Genomic DNA, 17044 nt, shown 5'->3' on the forward strand with positions numbered 1-17044 from the left:
ACGTTATTAGCAGAAGTAGTGGCCAACAATCAGTGTTCTGCTTGTTGAGTGCTTGGATGAAGAAAAAGGGATTTTCAGGTTATTTCCTCTTTTGCATGCTTTTCAGGATGGACTATGATTTCCATGAAAGTGACAGATGACTGTGGATGTATTCTCCAAGAGAGACAGGGAGGGATACAAGGAGCAGCGAGGCAGCAACTGGCAGGCAGCGAGGCCTCCCCGCCCCACCAGTCACCCGCCCCCCCCCCCCCCCGAGCACGGCATCCATGCAATATTCATCCTCAGCCAACCGGCAGGATTCACCCCAAAGGTGCATATCGCTCTTCTTCTCCTCTCAATCTGATCCACAACCGCACCGCCTTGTCTCAGCACGTTCAGACAGATCCGTGTCTGTCAAACTCTGCAGTGACGATCAAAATATGATCTGAGGGGGGCCTCCTCTCCAACCCTCCCACTCACTCAAAGAGCAAATGCGCCATTAAAAATGCACATCTTACCAGCTCATCTCGTTTACCTAATGCATATGCATCATACCTCCGGGACCAAGAGAAATGATATTGCAAGCGATACAGAATATCCTTCATCACATATACAATTCAGATTTCTTCAGGAGGAGGCTGGTGATTTTTTTTTCCCCCCTGTGCTGCCGAGCAGACTGAACCTTGGGAAAGTGTGAAACAGATGCAGGACTTGTTGAAAGACACCCATCTGGATGCTGCTTAGACTGCCATCTACATACTCTGACTGACTCTCCAACTAAATGTGAAATCAGTTCTGACTTCTTCTGTGAGAGTGAAAAAAAACATGACGCAACGCAGAAAGTTCAGGGTGCTTTCAAGAACCTAAGCAAAAAAAAATGGGCTTGGAATTAACACTGATGTAAACCGCTAGAAATAGACTGAAAAACGGAGGGAGAAATCATTAAGCCTGAACAATAACACACAATCAACTGCTGGGAGATCAGTGGAAGATCTAGTGTCTGTGTGTGTATGCGTGGGGGGTGTTGCCTAAGTGAAATTAATCATTAGAGCTTTTATCTTTGTGCGCAACCCAATTATCCTTAATTTTACAATTACAAATCTCAGAATATAAATGAACCCTCTTGGCAATTCCAGTGTTAATGTTGCAGTGCCCTTGCATACACAAGAAGAACAACAACTGAGAGCAAAGGCCTATTTTTAGTGTTGTTTCTTCCTCCAAAGTAAAATCCACATTTACTCTGGGGCATATGGATGATCCTCTTTGTTTAAAGTCTATTCAATAGTTATGGAGGCAAAGACATCCTTCTGGAAAGAAATCAATGGACCTGATGTTGGAGGGCGGTATTAAAATCCAACAATGACCAGATCTGCACAGAGCTGTATTGAACCGAGAGAGGCATACAGGGACGCCCTGATCAATAGAAACAACCACACACACACACACACACACACACACACACACACACCCCCCCCCCCCCCCCCCCCCCCCCACACACACACACACACACACACACACACACAACACACACACACACACACACACACACACACACACACACACACACACACACACACACACACACACACACACACACACACACACACACACACACACACACACACACACACACACACACACACACACACACACACACACACACACACACACACACACACACAGCTTGATTGACGTAAGGAAATAAAGGTTAAAACTGAATATTTACAGTTCCACATAAGATTCCATGGATGAGTGGGTTTTCTAATAAAAGAGTATCAAATGCTTCCCCTTTGTAATTCCACAATCATTATAAAATGTAACAAAATCCCATACCAAATGATAAGATTAGACATGATGTCGGTAATAAATCATTTACTGATGTATAATAATATATATTATCATGTGTCATTTTCAAAAGATATATTGAATATGTGTTTATAGATAAAATGGCCTAATTGTGTGGTTTTGTCTATTCAAATGATTTAGACTTACAACATCAAGAGCCTTCATCACATTAATGCAACAATCCCATAAAAGAAACCTGGCATAATGATACATAATTGAGAATTTTTTTTTCATTATTATTATTAATATGAAGACTTTTTGTATCATGAATGTGGATAAATACTGTATTTTAACAATACGGTATTCTGTTTCTCATATTTGTCATTTTGTTATTTTATTTAATCTGTTCGAAATAAAGATTGAAATGACAAAAAAAACCGAGATATTTGTATTTAATTTTTTTGAACTGCCAGAGAATAGGAGGTCACACAATCGTAGAGTACATTTAAAAGTGGACTCTTTTTAGGCAATCAGAGCAGTGGGATTTGCATCCATTTATCCCCGTCCCTGTAACATCCAACAGACAAACACAACACATCTAAGCCACTAACCTTGCATATAAACTACTAGTTGTAAATAAATCAAGTACCACAAAACATCATATTGCAATACCTAAATGTATTGTTTTTCTCTTCACTATTAAAAGGTATGACAACATATTTGTTTAATTCAGCTGCATTTCCTTATCTCACCTTACAATCCTAGCTAGCAGTTTGGCTTGTGTGTGTCTGTGTGTGGAGTTTACCTGGGGCTGAAAGACTGGCACGGCGGCTTGCTGTCCTTGTGGCTGTGTGTCCATATCCATGGTGTTAGGAGGCTGATCCTTTACACCTCTGGGAACAACAAACACACAAATACACCTTCTAGTTAGCCGGCTTTGAAACATTTGATCAGCTGGACAGGTGTTCCCTGTTTCACTATTGAGAGCCGGTTACAGCCAGAGTGTCTAGTTTCAGCAGAACTGGATCTCACGTCATGCCGGTGGATTTGACACTCTTTGTGTGGACCCCTCTCAAGTTGCAGCAGGCAGCTATACTACGGTAATCTGAACAAAGCCGAGATAATGACACTGTACTTCCTTGGAAATCGTTCATGAACCTTTCATGGGAGTTACTGGTTATTCCAGCATGTATGCCGTTGCACTTCATTTTCCGTTTTCTGAGAAAATATAGGTCACAGCGAGGTGAGTGTGTTGGCTACGGGTGTACGGCATGGTGCTGTATAATTGCATGTCCTGGCATGTAGCCTAGAAGCAAACTAATTGCTTAAGATTCTCCACCACCGGTTGCTTGGCTTATTGCACACTTACAACTATCAGTGCCACAATATGAAATGTTACCTGGTTTAATAATTGACACAAATCTCAAAAAGTATGATGCAAAACTTATATACACACGTGCAATTAGCTTCTATATTATTCCAGAGACTCCAGTTAACTCATGCATGTGGGATGGTTTTGACAGACTCTCGAATCACTTCCCATGCACACTATATGCACATAGTACGGTTACATAGACGAACAATTAACACCAATTTACACATTATATATTGAATGCATAATAGCAAACATGTGTTATCCCCACGGAAATGTATATCTTAGGTGTGCTGTTTGCATTTAAGCAACATACAAATGTAAGCTATGGAAGTGTGGGCACACATATTGTCTGGGATGTTGTGCTGTTCACATGTGGGCATACAGTGCATGCACTTGCATCCGCGCACATTCTGGGTCAAAGTATTAACGAGCAGAATGTATCGACAGAGGCAGAAAAAAAAAGCCTGGACTTTGCATAATCAGTAGTATGACTATAGCATATAGGAATATCTACCCGTGCTGATTCTAGTGTAGGCTTTTATGATTCTGCTAATATCTAATGTGTCTTATTTACATGGCTTCTCCACGTGCATGCTAATACCCACATTCATTTCCACACAAAAGCTAAATGGGACACAACACTCTCCACAGTGGGACATTTGCATGTTTTTCCACTAGAGTGAAGGCCGTCTGTCTGCGGATCTGTCAGTCAGTCATTTGTGTTTTACTAAGTGTCTCCCGTCTCTGTCGCCTCAAACCTCCCCGGCCAATTAAAAGTCCCCTGGTACAATGGAGAGGAGAATGGCAGCGAGGAGCCGTCTCTCTCCCACGATGTTGCAGTCCCATGCACTAAAGGTTAATAATGCTAATTAGACATCTGCAATATACATATGCATATATGTATGTATATAAATAAAAGCATGTTGAGGGTCTTTAATATGTGCCTGTAAGAAAGCATGTGTATGTGTGCGCTTGAGCATGCAAGAATTTAGCAGATAGTGTGGTTGTTTATTTTGGATTAGCTCAGCTTTTCTTTCCGGGGCTCGCTGGCCTTCATGTGAGCTTTGAAGCTGGTGGAAAGAACTGTTTGCACAACACTATTTCTCCTGGGAGTGCATTGACTATATTGGGAATATTGTTTATTCAGAAATTAACATTAAAAGCTTGTTTCCGACAAGTTTAAATCAATTTGAATGTAAAAAAGCGTTACAAATAAGGATTTTTAGCTGGAGGCAAAAAGGAAAACTAGAAAACAGGTTTAATATCTGAACAAGAGCCTTTTGGTTCTTATTATTTTACTTAGTAAACCAACTAAAGGAAAATAATCTTTTAAAAGCCAACTATTGCCATGGCTTGGGTAAAGGTCTAACTCTGGTAAGGCTGCCCTAATGTACCAATGACACCAGACTAAGTGTTTTTTCCATATTAATGCATTATTTTTAAATTAAAATAATATAAATAAATAGGGAAACATAAATGTTTTTATAAAGCCTATACAGAGAATTGTCCCAATTTGAAGGCGAGAGTTTGTACCGTGTTAGGAATCAAATGCATCTTCAAAATCACTTTTACTTGTTGTTCCTATACTGAAATTTAATTTCCCTACACAAATAAACATACGATTCCAGTCACACAAAATACTCTGCGCTAATCTGCTCATTTCAGAAAATCACTGTAACGTTTTAAACACATTGAAATGAATGAGTCTACTCATTTTGGTTATAAAGTTAACTGTCACATATGAGTTCATCTCAATAAATGTATCTTCACATAAAACATTACTGTTTGGCACTTCACCACTGGCATCTCAAAGGGAAATTGTATTGGCTGTTGTTCGCAAATTAGTTTGTTCCCAAGATTGATAACTACAAATAAACAGCACCATAACAATGGTTTGTTGACGGACCATGGTGACGGAATCATTTTAAGGAAAAATCTTATTGTTGGTGATTATATTCTGTCAATTGTTAAAAATAGATTTTTTATTTCTAATCTGCAAAATTCTAGTAAAACAGAAAGCACATACTTTGGGCTTCAATATGTGTTTTAATTTGGATTCAAGTTCAATTAAGACAATCTTGAGACATCCTGGATATCCATAAGGACTAGGTGAAAACAGGGCCTATCAGACAGAAGCTGAGTGGAAGGGTGTCGTGACATTTTGATTAGGGTGTCACAGGGGACTTCACAAGTCACCCAGCCAGGCGGCCTCCTGCCTCTTGAAGTGATTCTTTGCACTTCAGTCGTGTGTTTTGTTAGATTGGGGCTGGCACCCTTACTCCTCTCCCTAACCCTCCTGTGTTTCTGACTGTCTATGTGTCAAAATAACCAGGGGGCGTCTTTGCGTTCTTTCGCCTCCCACATCCCACGTTAACGAGATCAATTAAGACTGCCGGGTTAGATTAACACACACCAGGAAACGGCACAATTAACGGAGCTTACTCAATCAAAAGAGGCAGGGTCAGGCTCTCAGGGCTCCCTATTCACACACAGTTCAAGTCAGTTCAACCCATCAAAAGCAAAGCATAGTCCTAGTGAGCCGAGGAATCAAACACACAGATGTATTTAAACTTTCATCATGTGAACCTTAAAGCTACCAAATCTCCCTCTCTTCAAACCCACTCCGCTGTTTACACTATCCTGCAATCAACTCTGATCCACAAAAGATCCTGCTCTCATCACAGAGAGGAATTTTTGACTTCCAAAACATTTGGTTGGCACAAGCAGCAGTGGGAACTCAATGTACCAGTCTACCCGCGAGAAATGGTGGTGGGCTGGTTAGTGTTTTATCAGCAGAGGGGCAGCAACTGCTAAAAGCTGCACTAACTATTGATAGATGCATGTCAGAGACCAGTGCAGAACGTTGTTCCGAGACGGCTGCAAATATACAACAGGATAGAATAATGTAAGAGTAAGAGTGAGGTAGAGAGAATCAATACAGGCCTACTATGTGGACACACATTATTCTCATATTACATATTTTTGTTCCTGAGTTTTACCATCTAGACTCATATTTAAGTTCCTTTGTTGTAATTTTTTCGGCTGTGAAAAAGTCCCAATTATGCTGACCGTCTAACTATTGTAATACTGTACTTTATTACAAAAGAATGTCTACAAATTATCCCCAATGGTTCTCAGCATTTCCATTGCAGTTAGGCTGACAGGTGTGAATATATAATTTCTTAGTACAATGGAGCAACAGAGCTAGCAAGATCACATTTTACCTCTCTGATAAACTGATGGTAACTCTCCCATCCAGACCACCAACCACTCGGTGTAAACAAACACTGTTTTCTGACTGCGTTCCGTCTAACGTGCGACTCCAGCCCGACATTCTCACAGCAGGCCCGTCACACGAAGGTAATTAAATGGAGGAGGGAAGGGAGAAACTGAGGCAGGCAGAACAAGATGAGGAAAGAAAAGTATATTAACAAGATTCAGCCATTTTCTGTGAACATTCTTGTTTGTTCTCACACTTCCAGCACACATTTGTTCATTTGCTTTTGTTTCCTTACTTGCTACACTTCTCCAACTCTCCCCACTTCTTATCATGCTTTTATTTGTCTGTAATAAATATGCTCTATCGCCAACTGCACTGTGCAAAACTCTGCTCACCAAGAAGTAGACTTTAGGTAGTTTGGTCTGTAGTTCCCCTGAAAACCATAAAATGCTGGGCCCAATAAAAATAAAAATGTCATTAAAAAAAGGCAACTCCAACGATTTCAGTATTGCACTTTCATAAAGTCGTGGGACTCATCTGATGACATCATCAGGGTTATATTTTCAGACTTTGGAGAGCCCCCTGAAGAACCGTCAAGGTACAACAGAGATTATACAACGGCTCTAACAGGAGGCCAAGAAGTACTCCTCATGACGGGTAAACTGAGCTTCATGAATAATACCTCATTCACACCAACGGCGTTTTAGGGCCGGTTCGGAGCTGGACCTTGAAAAGCACCGGGTTTTCCTGTTCACACCGCAGTGGAGCAGCCTCTTAGCTCTGGAATCCAGTTCCTTTCAAGCACCAAAAAATTGTCCGGTTGGAGCAAAAGTACCACATACGTCACGCTTACGTCGAGGCGGGGGAAGGGGCGGGATCAACTCCTGAACAACAACAAAAAGCCCGTGTTGTATCCAGTTTGTACACAACGATGGAGAAACGTAACAAGCAGCAGTGGTCCACTGAAGAGACCAGCTACCTACTGGGAATCTGGTCTTCCGAAGAGGTACAGAGGAAGCTGGAGCACAATCGGCCATTGTTGATGTTGTTGGTGTCAGCTGTGAGGGGTTTCCGCGCGGTGTGGCTTTATGAAGCAGGCACGCAAACGGTTACGTCATGACGCAAACGATGACGCAATGACGCAGCACCAGTCAGACTCTGGGCAGTGTGAAAAGAGCCGGAGCTAAACCGAAGAACCGGTTCTGAACCTGAAAAGCTCTAGCACGGAGCTTGAACCGGAGTTGCGTTGGTTTGAATGAGGTATAAGTGGAGAGCCCTTTCAAGTCAACTTCTCTTGATTTACAAGAGAAGTTGACTCTTGTTATCATATTTAGAGAAAACTCACTGCCCTCTTCCCTTTTTCTTAATCATTTTATCCGTTACTTGCTTTATTTCTTATTTTCTTCACTTTAATCCAATATTCTATCCCTATTTTTGCTGTTTTATGTGGTTTATTTACCTATTCTGCCACAAAATTGTTCAACTATAGAGTTTCTTTCATAATTATTTGTTCAACCTTTAAAGAAAAAGGCACTGAAAACATAAACACAAAGTTGGCTTGGTAGGCAACAATTCGTCCAACCTTGACATTAAAGAGCATATCTTCAGTCTTCTAGGGCAAAACTGAGTGGGAGAATGCAAAAGGGAGCAGGGGGACAGCAGGGAGGGAGTAGGACGGAGTGGGACAGATACAGAAGTGAGAAAAGAAGAAGCTTGTTAGCCCTGATGTGTTGGCGGCCCTGAGAGAGACGGTGTGGAGCTGTGCTGGCTTTAGCTCCTCTATAATCCTCATTTCCTCCATTCGGCATTATTTATTTAAAATAGGAGAAGAGGTAAAACAAAGAGCGAGAGCAGATTATAGAAAGGTAGATCAAGGCAAACTGGGGGGGGGGGGGGGGGGGGGGTTGGGGAAGTGTCCTGGAGTTAAGCGGTCCCAAAAAGAAGAATGCTACATCAGCTCTCAATCCGAGGACAACATATCTGAACACGGACTGATGAGCCTGGGTCTAACGAGGCAAGAGAGAGATGGGAAATAATGGAAGGGAAGAAAAGGGTTATGGGGAGTTTAAAGAGGGGAGAGGAAAAATATAATGTCACACTTTCTGGCCTGGGTGTAGGATGTGAGGGAATCAAAGGCACCTTTGAGGAACTAGAAGACGACAGTGAAATGCTAGAAGAGTGGTGTCCATGATTACAAGAAGTGGAGACATCTTTGAGTCTGTGCTCATGAAAGCCCACCCCAGGCCTCGTCTGAAACCCCTGCTCGACTAACACTGATGATACAGTAAGAGGAAAGAAGGAAGAGAACCACTAATGATGGAGGGGTCCGGATACTACAGAAGCGGCACACTCACCAATTCATTTTAATCACTATTCAAAATCATTAGCCTGAATGTGCGAGCACTCGTGTTCGTTGGACCACGAGCCGAGAGAAAGACGGAGAGTGGGAGCGGACCAATTACACCTCAGCATGTGAGCCCGTCTGAGGTCTTTGAGTAAGACGGTCCAAGAGTTGATGGAATAAAATATGAAGAGAGGAAACTTTATTGTCTCTCGATCTAAAAAGAAAAACATGAAGATAAAAAAGGGAGAAAGCTTTGAAAGTAGGCTTTGCAAAGCCAGCCAAAACGACAGTCTAATCATTTAGACTTTTCCCTCTCCCAAATCTGGCTACGAAAGCACAACGTTAATCAGTGCGCACCTCAGTATGAGATTATTAAAGTATCTCCAACAGTCATACAGGGCCCAAACAACAACTGTGACATTAAACAGGATTCATTTTCCAACCGGCAGAACATGGCTGGATGAATGGCTTTGTCTCTTTCAGGCTGTATGCATCTGATCAGACTCAAAGTGGCTTTTCAGGAGGTTCTGACTGTAGCCTGGAAACATTTTTGAGGCCAATACAGATAAATGTTTGAAAATCTTCAATAAATCTGATAACAATAATGTTATTGTTTTTTTCTCTATTGAAAACAAAAAAAAGATCAACATTTTTAAATGGATGATTTATGGAACATTTAATAAAGAAATACCATTTCTAAATCACCTCAAATAGATGTTTGACATATTTAAGATGCAATTTGTTGTGACTTATTTGCTTCCATACTGTATTTACCCTTACCAACATACCTGCAAATAACTGAAGCTGGTTGTTTTTTAGCCCAGCGGACTCGGTGGTCTAGCTACAGTGCCTGCATAATGTGTTCTGGAGTTAGTCATTGAAAAGACACAAAGTATAAACAATTAAAACTCTGATGTTTCTGCTCTGTACAAATACTACAGTGTATGTGTGTACGTTTGAGTGTGATATATTTGTACAACTCAGACCTTCACCCCCTCCCTAGTGGAAGGAGTACAGAGAAATTATAATAAAGGGAATTAAGCCAAAGAAAACCACTGTGGTCCATAGGGACCTCACAAGGCCAGTGATCTATAATGCCGCTTGCTAACTATTTATAGCGCTCTTTTACATTTTTCACTTTCACATTTTATAGGCTAATGATCATTTCTCTGCAGAAGTAAATAGCACAGCACACATACCCTGGGCTTCATGTGAGGCCTAAATTGATTTATTCCCCGACAATCTAAATAAACTAGCACATTGTTCTGCTCCGCTGTGTGTACATTTCACCTACTGAAGCCTCTATAAAAACACATCTGCACCATCACCTGACCTTCCATGAGCCAGTGAACCCATAAAACAACACTGGACTCTCCTCTGTCATCTTCTGTGTGCGTCCGCCTGCACACCTGCACATTTGTTCCCCCTCTCATCTCAGTTTTCCTTTCGCATTTACAACCACCATGTATAGTGAAGATGTCCACAATTGAGAAAGGGGCTCAAGGACATGCAGGTGTCAGCCACTCTCCTCCTCTTTCTTCTCCCTCGCTCTTGTCCGTTCCCCCCCCCCCCCCCCTCGCTCTGCTGCTCCTGTGTGTTGTCGACACGAGCTGGCACGTGGCTAAAAGCCCCGGCCACCTCTCCGCTCTATTGTCCTGCCCACTCCACGGGGCCACTGACGGCTCTCTTGTGGCGAGGGGCCCTTTGTTGCCAGCCTGTCACTTCAGCAGGTGCCTTACAGTAAAAAAGGCAGGAGCCAGCCAGCCAGCGAGCCCACAGCGCTTCGTTAGCGCGGCGCGGCGCGGCGTTTGATGTGCTTATCTCATCAGCCGGAGACGGCAGATAAGAGGATGCTAATAATCACTTGAAAAACAAAAACATTCCACTCAGGCTTGTAAAAGATAAATTCCAATTTCAATGATAAAAGAAGAGTGACAGACAGCCATGGTACCAGTCAAAAACAGACCGCCAGCCACTCTACCCTTTTCTCTTTTTTCCAAGGTGAATCCAATTCATACTGTCAATCACTGAGAATAAACAAATTGACAAATTGCTGACTGTGTAACGAAAGACACAATTGTGTGGGCAAAGTATGCAAAAACGGAGCTGTGTTTAAGACAGCTGTGTGATCCCTCAGAAAGCAGCTTAGTATGTGAAGGCGCAGGCTGTGTGAAGGAGAGAGCCCCCCAGGCGTTAAGGAGAGGGGACCCTGGGGGTTTTGGCTATGCTTGCACACTCTCACTACATTCACACAGCCCTTCAAAATGCCATATCACCACCACACCTCAGTTAAAATAGAAAGTGAATGCGAATGTGAAAGAAAATCAAGAGCACTTAATTTAAACTGGCTGATCAAGCTGCAAGTGATGTCATTCATACATTTTTAGGATGTTCCAGCGACTGATCATGGATGTAGTTCCAACTCCAGGCTGATGAGCAAAACCGCAACTTTTGGGATGCCACACAGAGCGCACCATTGTAGATTAAATATGCAGCTAATTAGTTCTTGAAAAACGTTACAACGCTAGTCAGATGTTCCTTCTAAAATAAAGCTTTGCAGAGTTCCGTGTGTCACTTAATTGAGAAACCCCCTTGTATATTTACATCACAATTTTCTTTTTTTTTTGTATTATTCAATTTATGGAACATGTTAGAAACAAAAGAAACAATAATAATTATTATTATTATTATTATTATTATAACAACGAGAAGCAAAATTAAAAAAACTTTCAAGGTATAAAAAACAAAAAAAAGAAATTCTCAAATAGTTTCTGTCATGTTCAAAAGGGGCAAGAAGAAGCATAAAAACGTTTCTGGTCCTACCACTAACATACATTCTTGATGAAAATCTAAGTTTAGGTCACTGTCATTGGCATCCGTGATATTTGATTCATTGCTTTAAACAATAATTTTTTTGTAGAAAAAGAAATAAATCAATATAAAGCATAGTATACTCATCCCTTTCATATTTTAACTTTCCTACACAGAAACAGCTTTCTACTCTAAGCTAAATAAATGAAGCAGAAATAATGCTGTGTAGGATTATTTTTGTTTATTGTTATTCAAGCAGCATTTGGGGTATTTTAAGGAGCACATCTAAGTTCATCTGAACGTTTGAACCAAATCTCCACACCCAGATTTGCACACCGCGGCATGACGAAGATGCAATAGTGCCCTTTGGCAACAAGTCATGTTCTTTCACAATGCAGAACAGAGCGTTGCACAGCACAGCAGAGCTCCCAGTGCTCGGGGACTAATAAGGGCTTTGTTTGTTAGCCATGTCACTGACTGACCACCAAATTAGCTTCATCACCTCTGACACCAGGATATAGGATGTGACATTCTGAACCAAAGGGCTGGGGCTGTTTGTCTGCAAGGCTAGAGGGCTTACAGTTAAAAAAAAAAAAAAAACGTAAGACATGAAATAGGGACAGATGAGGGAGTCTCATGAAAAAATTAAAAAAGGGAATGCCACGCTCACTTCTCCTTTCGGTTCTAAATAAAGGATCCTTTTACACCGCATGTCCACCAAGAGTCTGGTTTTCATCCGTACAGCTGTGTTTTCTGAAGCCTAACCTCGTGATTATACTCAGGAGTGAACAGATGAGAGCATCATCTACGCACTGATCAGATTCGGAAATGACTTAGCCTTCTTTGTCCTCTGTTAATATCCATACAGGAGGAGAGGAAGCTGCAAAGAGGGAGTCTGCTTGTCTGGCCGATGTGAACAAAAAAGCAAACAACCAATACATTCAAAAATGTCTATGTGATCATTCACACACTTAATGCGCCATTTGTTTTACACAAGAAATGTAAGTATAAAAGGTGTTTTCAGAGGGGTTACAAAGAAAATCAACCCAGTTTTATTCCAAACCTTTCAACCTGCCTGCAGTACTCACTATCATACAGCAATGATAAAGCAGCAACTGACCCATCTCAGTGTTGTTTGGAAATGACGAAGCCTGTCATGAGTTTCTCGTCTATGAAACAACCGTTAAAAAAACATCTGGTGAATGTAGTCTATTTTCCCTTCACACAAAACCAGCAGTCTCTCATACTCCCTTCCATCAGGTTTTTCCCCCTTTTCTCCCTGGATAGTTTGAAGCAGTTACCCTGTGTCAGCATCGAACTTTGTCTAAAAAGAAATGACAAGAGCAAGATGTCCAAGTCATTAGTAATGTGAGAGGAGCAGTTCCCAGGCATGTCTCGTTACATAGCTGAGTGCTAACGTGAGGGCTATGGGCTCGTGTTGAGGCTTTTCTGGGCCCAGGACTTCTCGTGTGCTCTGTGGGGGGACGGGGGAAGGAGGACCACAACCCTTCAGCATCGCCACAGTCACTAATAGAAACATCCAAGACCCTGAGTCCACGAGTAGGAGGGGAAATAGATAGTTAAACACAAAATGTGAGTCCACATATTAATATACACAGAAAGCCACAGACAAGCAGCCACAGCAAATGTAAAGCTGGACGCACATTCTGAATACATACTAATAGTGGGCCCATGGGAATGTGGCTCCACAGAAATCAAGCTTGGCTCTGGTTCAGCCTGCTGTGGCTTCTGAGGCGGACCCTGCTCACACACACACACACACACACACACACACACACACACACACACACACACACACACACACACACACACACACACACACACACACACACACACACACACACACACACACACACACACACACACACACACACACACACACACACACACACACACACACACACACACACACACACACACACACACACACACACACACACACACACACACACACACACACACACACACACACACACACACACACACACACACACACACACACACACACACACACACTCACTCAATCAGAGGTCAAGTACAGTACTGTTGCTTCATGTGACTGTGTGCACATACACTAGGGCTGGACGATTAATCCATTTTAAATCGAAATCGGGATTTTAAATGATGCGATTATCAAATCGCAAAGCCTTTGATGTTCCCCGACCAATCAGAAGTGCTGTGCTCCACATGTACCAGCCATTGTTAACCAAGCAGAAGTGGCCCATGATAGAAGGTGATAGACAGATTGATCCAATTACCTGCCAAATATTTTAGAAAGTTCCAGCCCTTTTCCAAATGTCATGTTCAAGGTTCTTTATTTGTCATTAGGTCACAGGCTTCCCCAAAAGTGCTTGGAGCTTTCCTAGATGGTTTGGTGAAACAAACCATCTGAGTCAGGTTAGTAATGCTCCATCACATGTTTTACATCTATTACAGGGTGAATCTTAAACTGAAGCTTGACTTTAAAAGCAACCCAACGGAAGTTTCATGTAAGTTTAGTTCTTTCACTCGTAGCTCGGGCTGCGGGGGTGCTAGAGACGGGAGCAGGTTGATACGACCTTCCTAGCCAGAGATATGGCCGCATTTCACAATAAACTTTCGTTGGGTCGCTTAAAAACAAATATCGGGAATCGCAATGGCAATATCTGTCAGAAACATTGCAATTAGATTATTTCCCCAAATCGTGCAGCCCTAACATACACCATGTCGTACTGCCAAGGAGGATGACTCCTAACTATGAAACAAAAAAAAACAACTTCATTCCAGTAGCACAGTGTATCCTGGATTCATTCAAATGACATTGAAATTAATTGGTTTACTTTGACCACATATGTTTAATCTTTAAAGCTGCAAATCCAAATGAACAGCTCAAGCTAGGTTTTCTTCAAGGTTTTAAAATGTGGGATTTGAAAAAAGAAACTGTGTGATAAGTAATAACAGGGGGTGCAGGCAGGCGTGCATTGTTCATTCCTAGACATATGGCTCTGTGTTGAAGAGGAGGTGTAGCTTTGAGGAAGAACTTAGGACTGAAAATAAATCAGGAACAATGTGACCAAAGCCAGTCACTATTTATGGAATGGGTACTTGAAAATAAATTGCTTGTCTTTTATTTCTTCTCCTGGAATAACTAAATATGTGTAATGTCTATGTTCTGTGCAGGGCAGTGATGGGAGGAATTAGACTTTTTCTCTGAAGAGGCCAAGCACCTTAAACGATTATATAAAAACATAAACTTGCATGTTAGCAGAACATATGCATCGGCAGAAACACACATGCACCCAGTAGAAGTTTTTTTTTAAATGGTATATCCTGAGGCGCTCATCCTTCTTTGCATGAGTGCATCACCCGGCACACCGACAGACAGAGTGTGTGCGAGTGTAAGGAGCTGACGATCGGAGAAGAACGTTACCCCTAAGGGGTCGCACCTCTATCCGGTCTCGCCCTCCTCCCTTATCCCTCCTCTCCTCTCTGTGCCTGCAGGGATTTCCCTTTTCAGTTCAGGAGAGATGTCAGACCTGTTCCACCATCCTTCACACAGAGGCCGGCCTCAGCCCTGCATTCATCCAACATCTGTAAAACTCCACAAATCAGCCTCGTTTTTAGACATCAGGGCAGAGTTGAGCTTAATACACAGCTGGATCCAAATGTCACCGCCTCGTCTTCAAACCCACTGTTTGTTTGTTTGTTTGTTTGTTTGTTTGGAAGCAAAACCCCGTTGGGAAGTTAATATCTGCCGGACAGAATATTAATTCAGAAAAGACTAAGCACATAATGAGAACCCCTGGTATTACAACGGACCAGACAGAATAGGCGACTTGTTCAAAGACCTTTTCCAAATGATCATTCAGAGATGAAAACAGAACCTAGAAAAAGAGTAAATAATCAAATGTCATAACCATTAATATCCATCTAATCAAAGCTAATACAGTCTTAAGCACTCTGTCCATCCCACTGTGCTGTCACCATCATACAACCATTACGTCTCATCCATTCTGTACAATTACAAAACACTGCAAGATCCAACGGAACCATTGCCATTGGCCAAAGGGAAAAATAATTCAAGCTTCAGCTATAAGTTAAGTGTTGATTTTAGTAGGGAATTTACAGTTAACAAAGCCAGTTGATCCACACAATTGTTTACATTTAAAAAAAAAGCTTTTTGTGATACAACTCAAACCATAAATATGCGTTTGATGATATTTCAGACCAGAAACCTACATGTTGTTTAATAGTTATTAAACAAAAGGATCATATGAATCTAAGTGTTGTTATATAAATAGATAAACAGTAAAACGTAATTTATACAGAAATTGCAGAGAGCGAGACAAAGGGAAGAAAAAGAGCAACAAAGACAGAAAGAGAGAAGAGCTCCACAACAGGGGTTGAAAGCAGATAGGTCTTCCCTGCCTCCTTCACATATTAGAATATTAATATTAATGAAACTTCCTGTTTCCCCCCCCTCTGCTTTTCCCCCTCAGACGATTTGAACATGAAAAACTTAAAAAGCGAAAAATTCCAGGAGTTGCGTATCACAGTTTGACCCGGAGCCACACAGCAGACACCAGCCATGACAGACTTGCTGTTCAAAGCAAGCGGGAGCTGCTTTCATCAGGCGATCCTGGCTTTTTTTTACAGTGTGACACCAACAGCCCATGCCATCTGCCTTTTTCTAAAATCACAACTTCAAGATGTGTTTCCTGCTTGTACGTTGTTTTTAGGTGGGCTTCACAACCACGGCCCAGCGTCACGCAGGCTTTTGCTGCTTTGCTGCTTGCTGACTGCTGTTTACAGCCAAGCCCCGCGGAGAGGCGCAATGTTAAATATTCACTGTTAAACTGTCAAGCCAGAACTGTTTGGGAACCCAGCCAGGCATTCACAGTACATCATTTCCCCCCCCCCCAACCTCCTCCCCTCTCTCTTCAAACACAACCAAATCAATCACTTCTTCCTCCAGCCAATCCAGAATGAGACAAGCCTATCTTCCTCCTCCTGTCACACACCCACTTCCTGAAATGCCCACTCCTAATAACCACTTTATTGAGTCCCTTTAAAACCTTTTCACCTGCATTTATACTTAGTTAATGCAGTTAATAATTCATACTATCTTATTCATAAAACCTACACACAAATACATTAGCACACACAAAGTTGCACCTCTGCTCTAGGCCTGAGTAAGTCGCTGCAGGCTCCTGGTTCCTGACTTCAGACATCTGTAAAATATTTGTATTCGGTGCCCCAATACCGCACTGGCAAAGGTCTCTCATCCTTGGCTTGGCAGGACTTCTGACAGAACCAGCCGGCAGCGCCATACAGGCCTAACCCCTGCTGCTGCAGCTTCCTGCTGCTCCGAGGGAGTCAGGCTGCCTGCCTCCCATTGACTGTGGGCCAGGCTGGGCAGGGAGGAGGAGGAGGCTGAGGGGAGGCCCCGGGTACAGAGGACCCCAGGAGAGGAGAGCAGAGGCACGAATGGGGGACAGATTGAGAGTCATAAAGGTTGAGCAGTGAAAGG

General features: G+C 42.2%; 1 protein-coding gene across 2 annotated transcripts in view; it reads right to left on the reverse strand.

Annotated features, from left to right (window-relative positions):
* Positions 1-17044, reverse strand: part of nek7 (NIMA-related kinase 7) — a 58961-nt gene that overhangs the window by 35621 nt on the left and 6296 nt on the right. The window contains exon 2 of one of the 2 annotated variants that reach the window (XM_079665197.1): positions 2570-2657. The exons of the other annotated variant lie outside the window; for it this stretch is intronic. Within the exon in view, the coding sequence (XP_079521323.1) occupies positions 2570-2629 (60 nt within the window). The 5' untranslated portion in view covers positions 2630-2657. The remainder of the gene's footprint in view (positions 1-2569; positions 2658-17044) is intronic. 2 annotated transcript variants of the gene reach the window in all.

This window comes from Notothenia rossii (assembly GCF_949606895.1).
Source record: "Notothenia rossii genome assembly, chromosome: 1".
Lineage (NCBI taxonomy): Eukaryota > Metazoa > Chordata > Actinopteri > Perciformes > Nototheniidae > Notothenia > Notothenia rossii.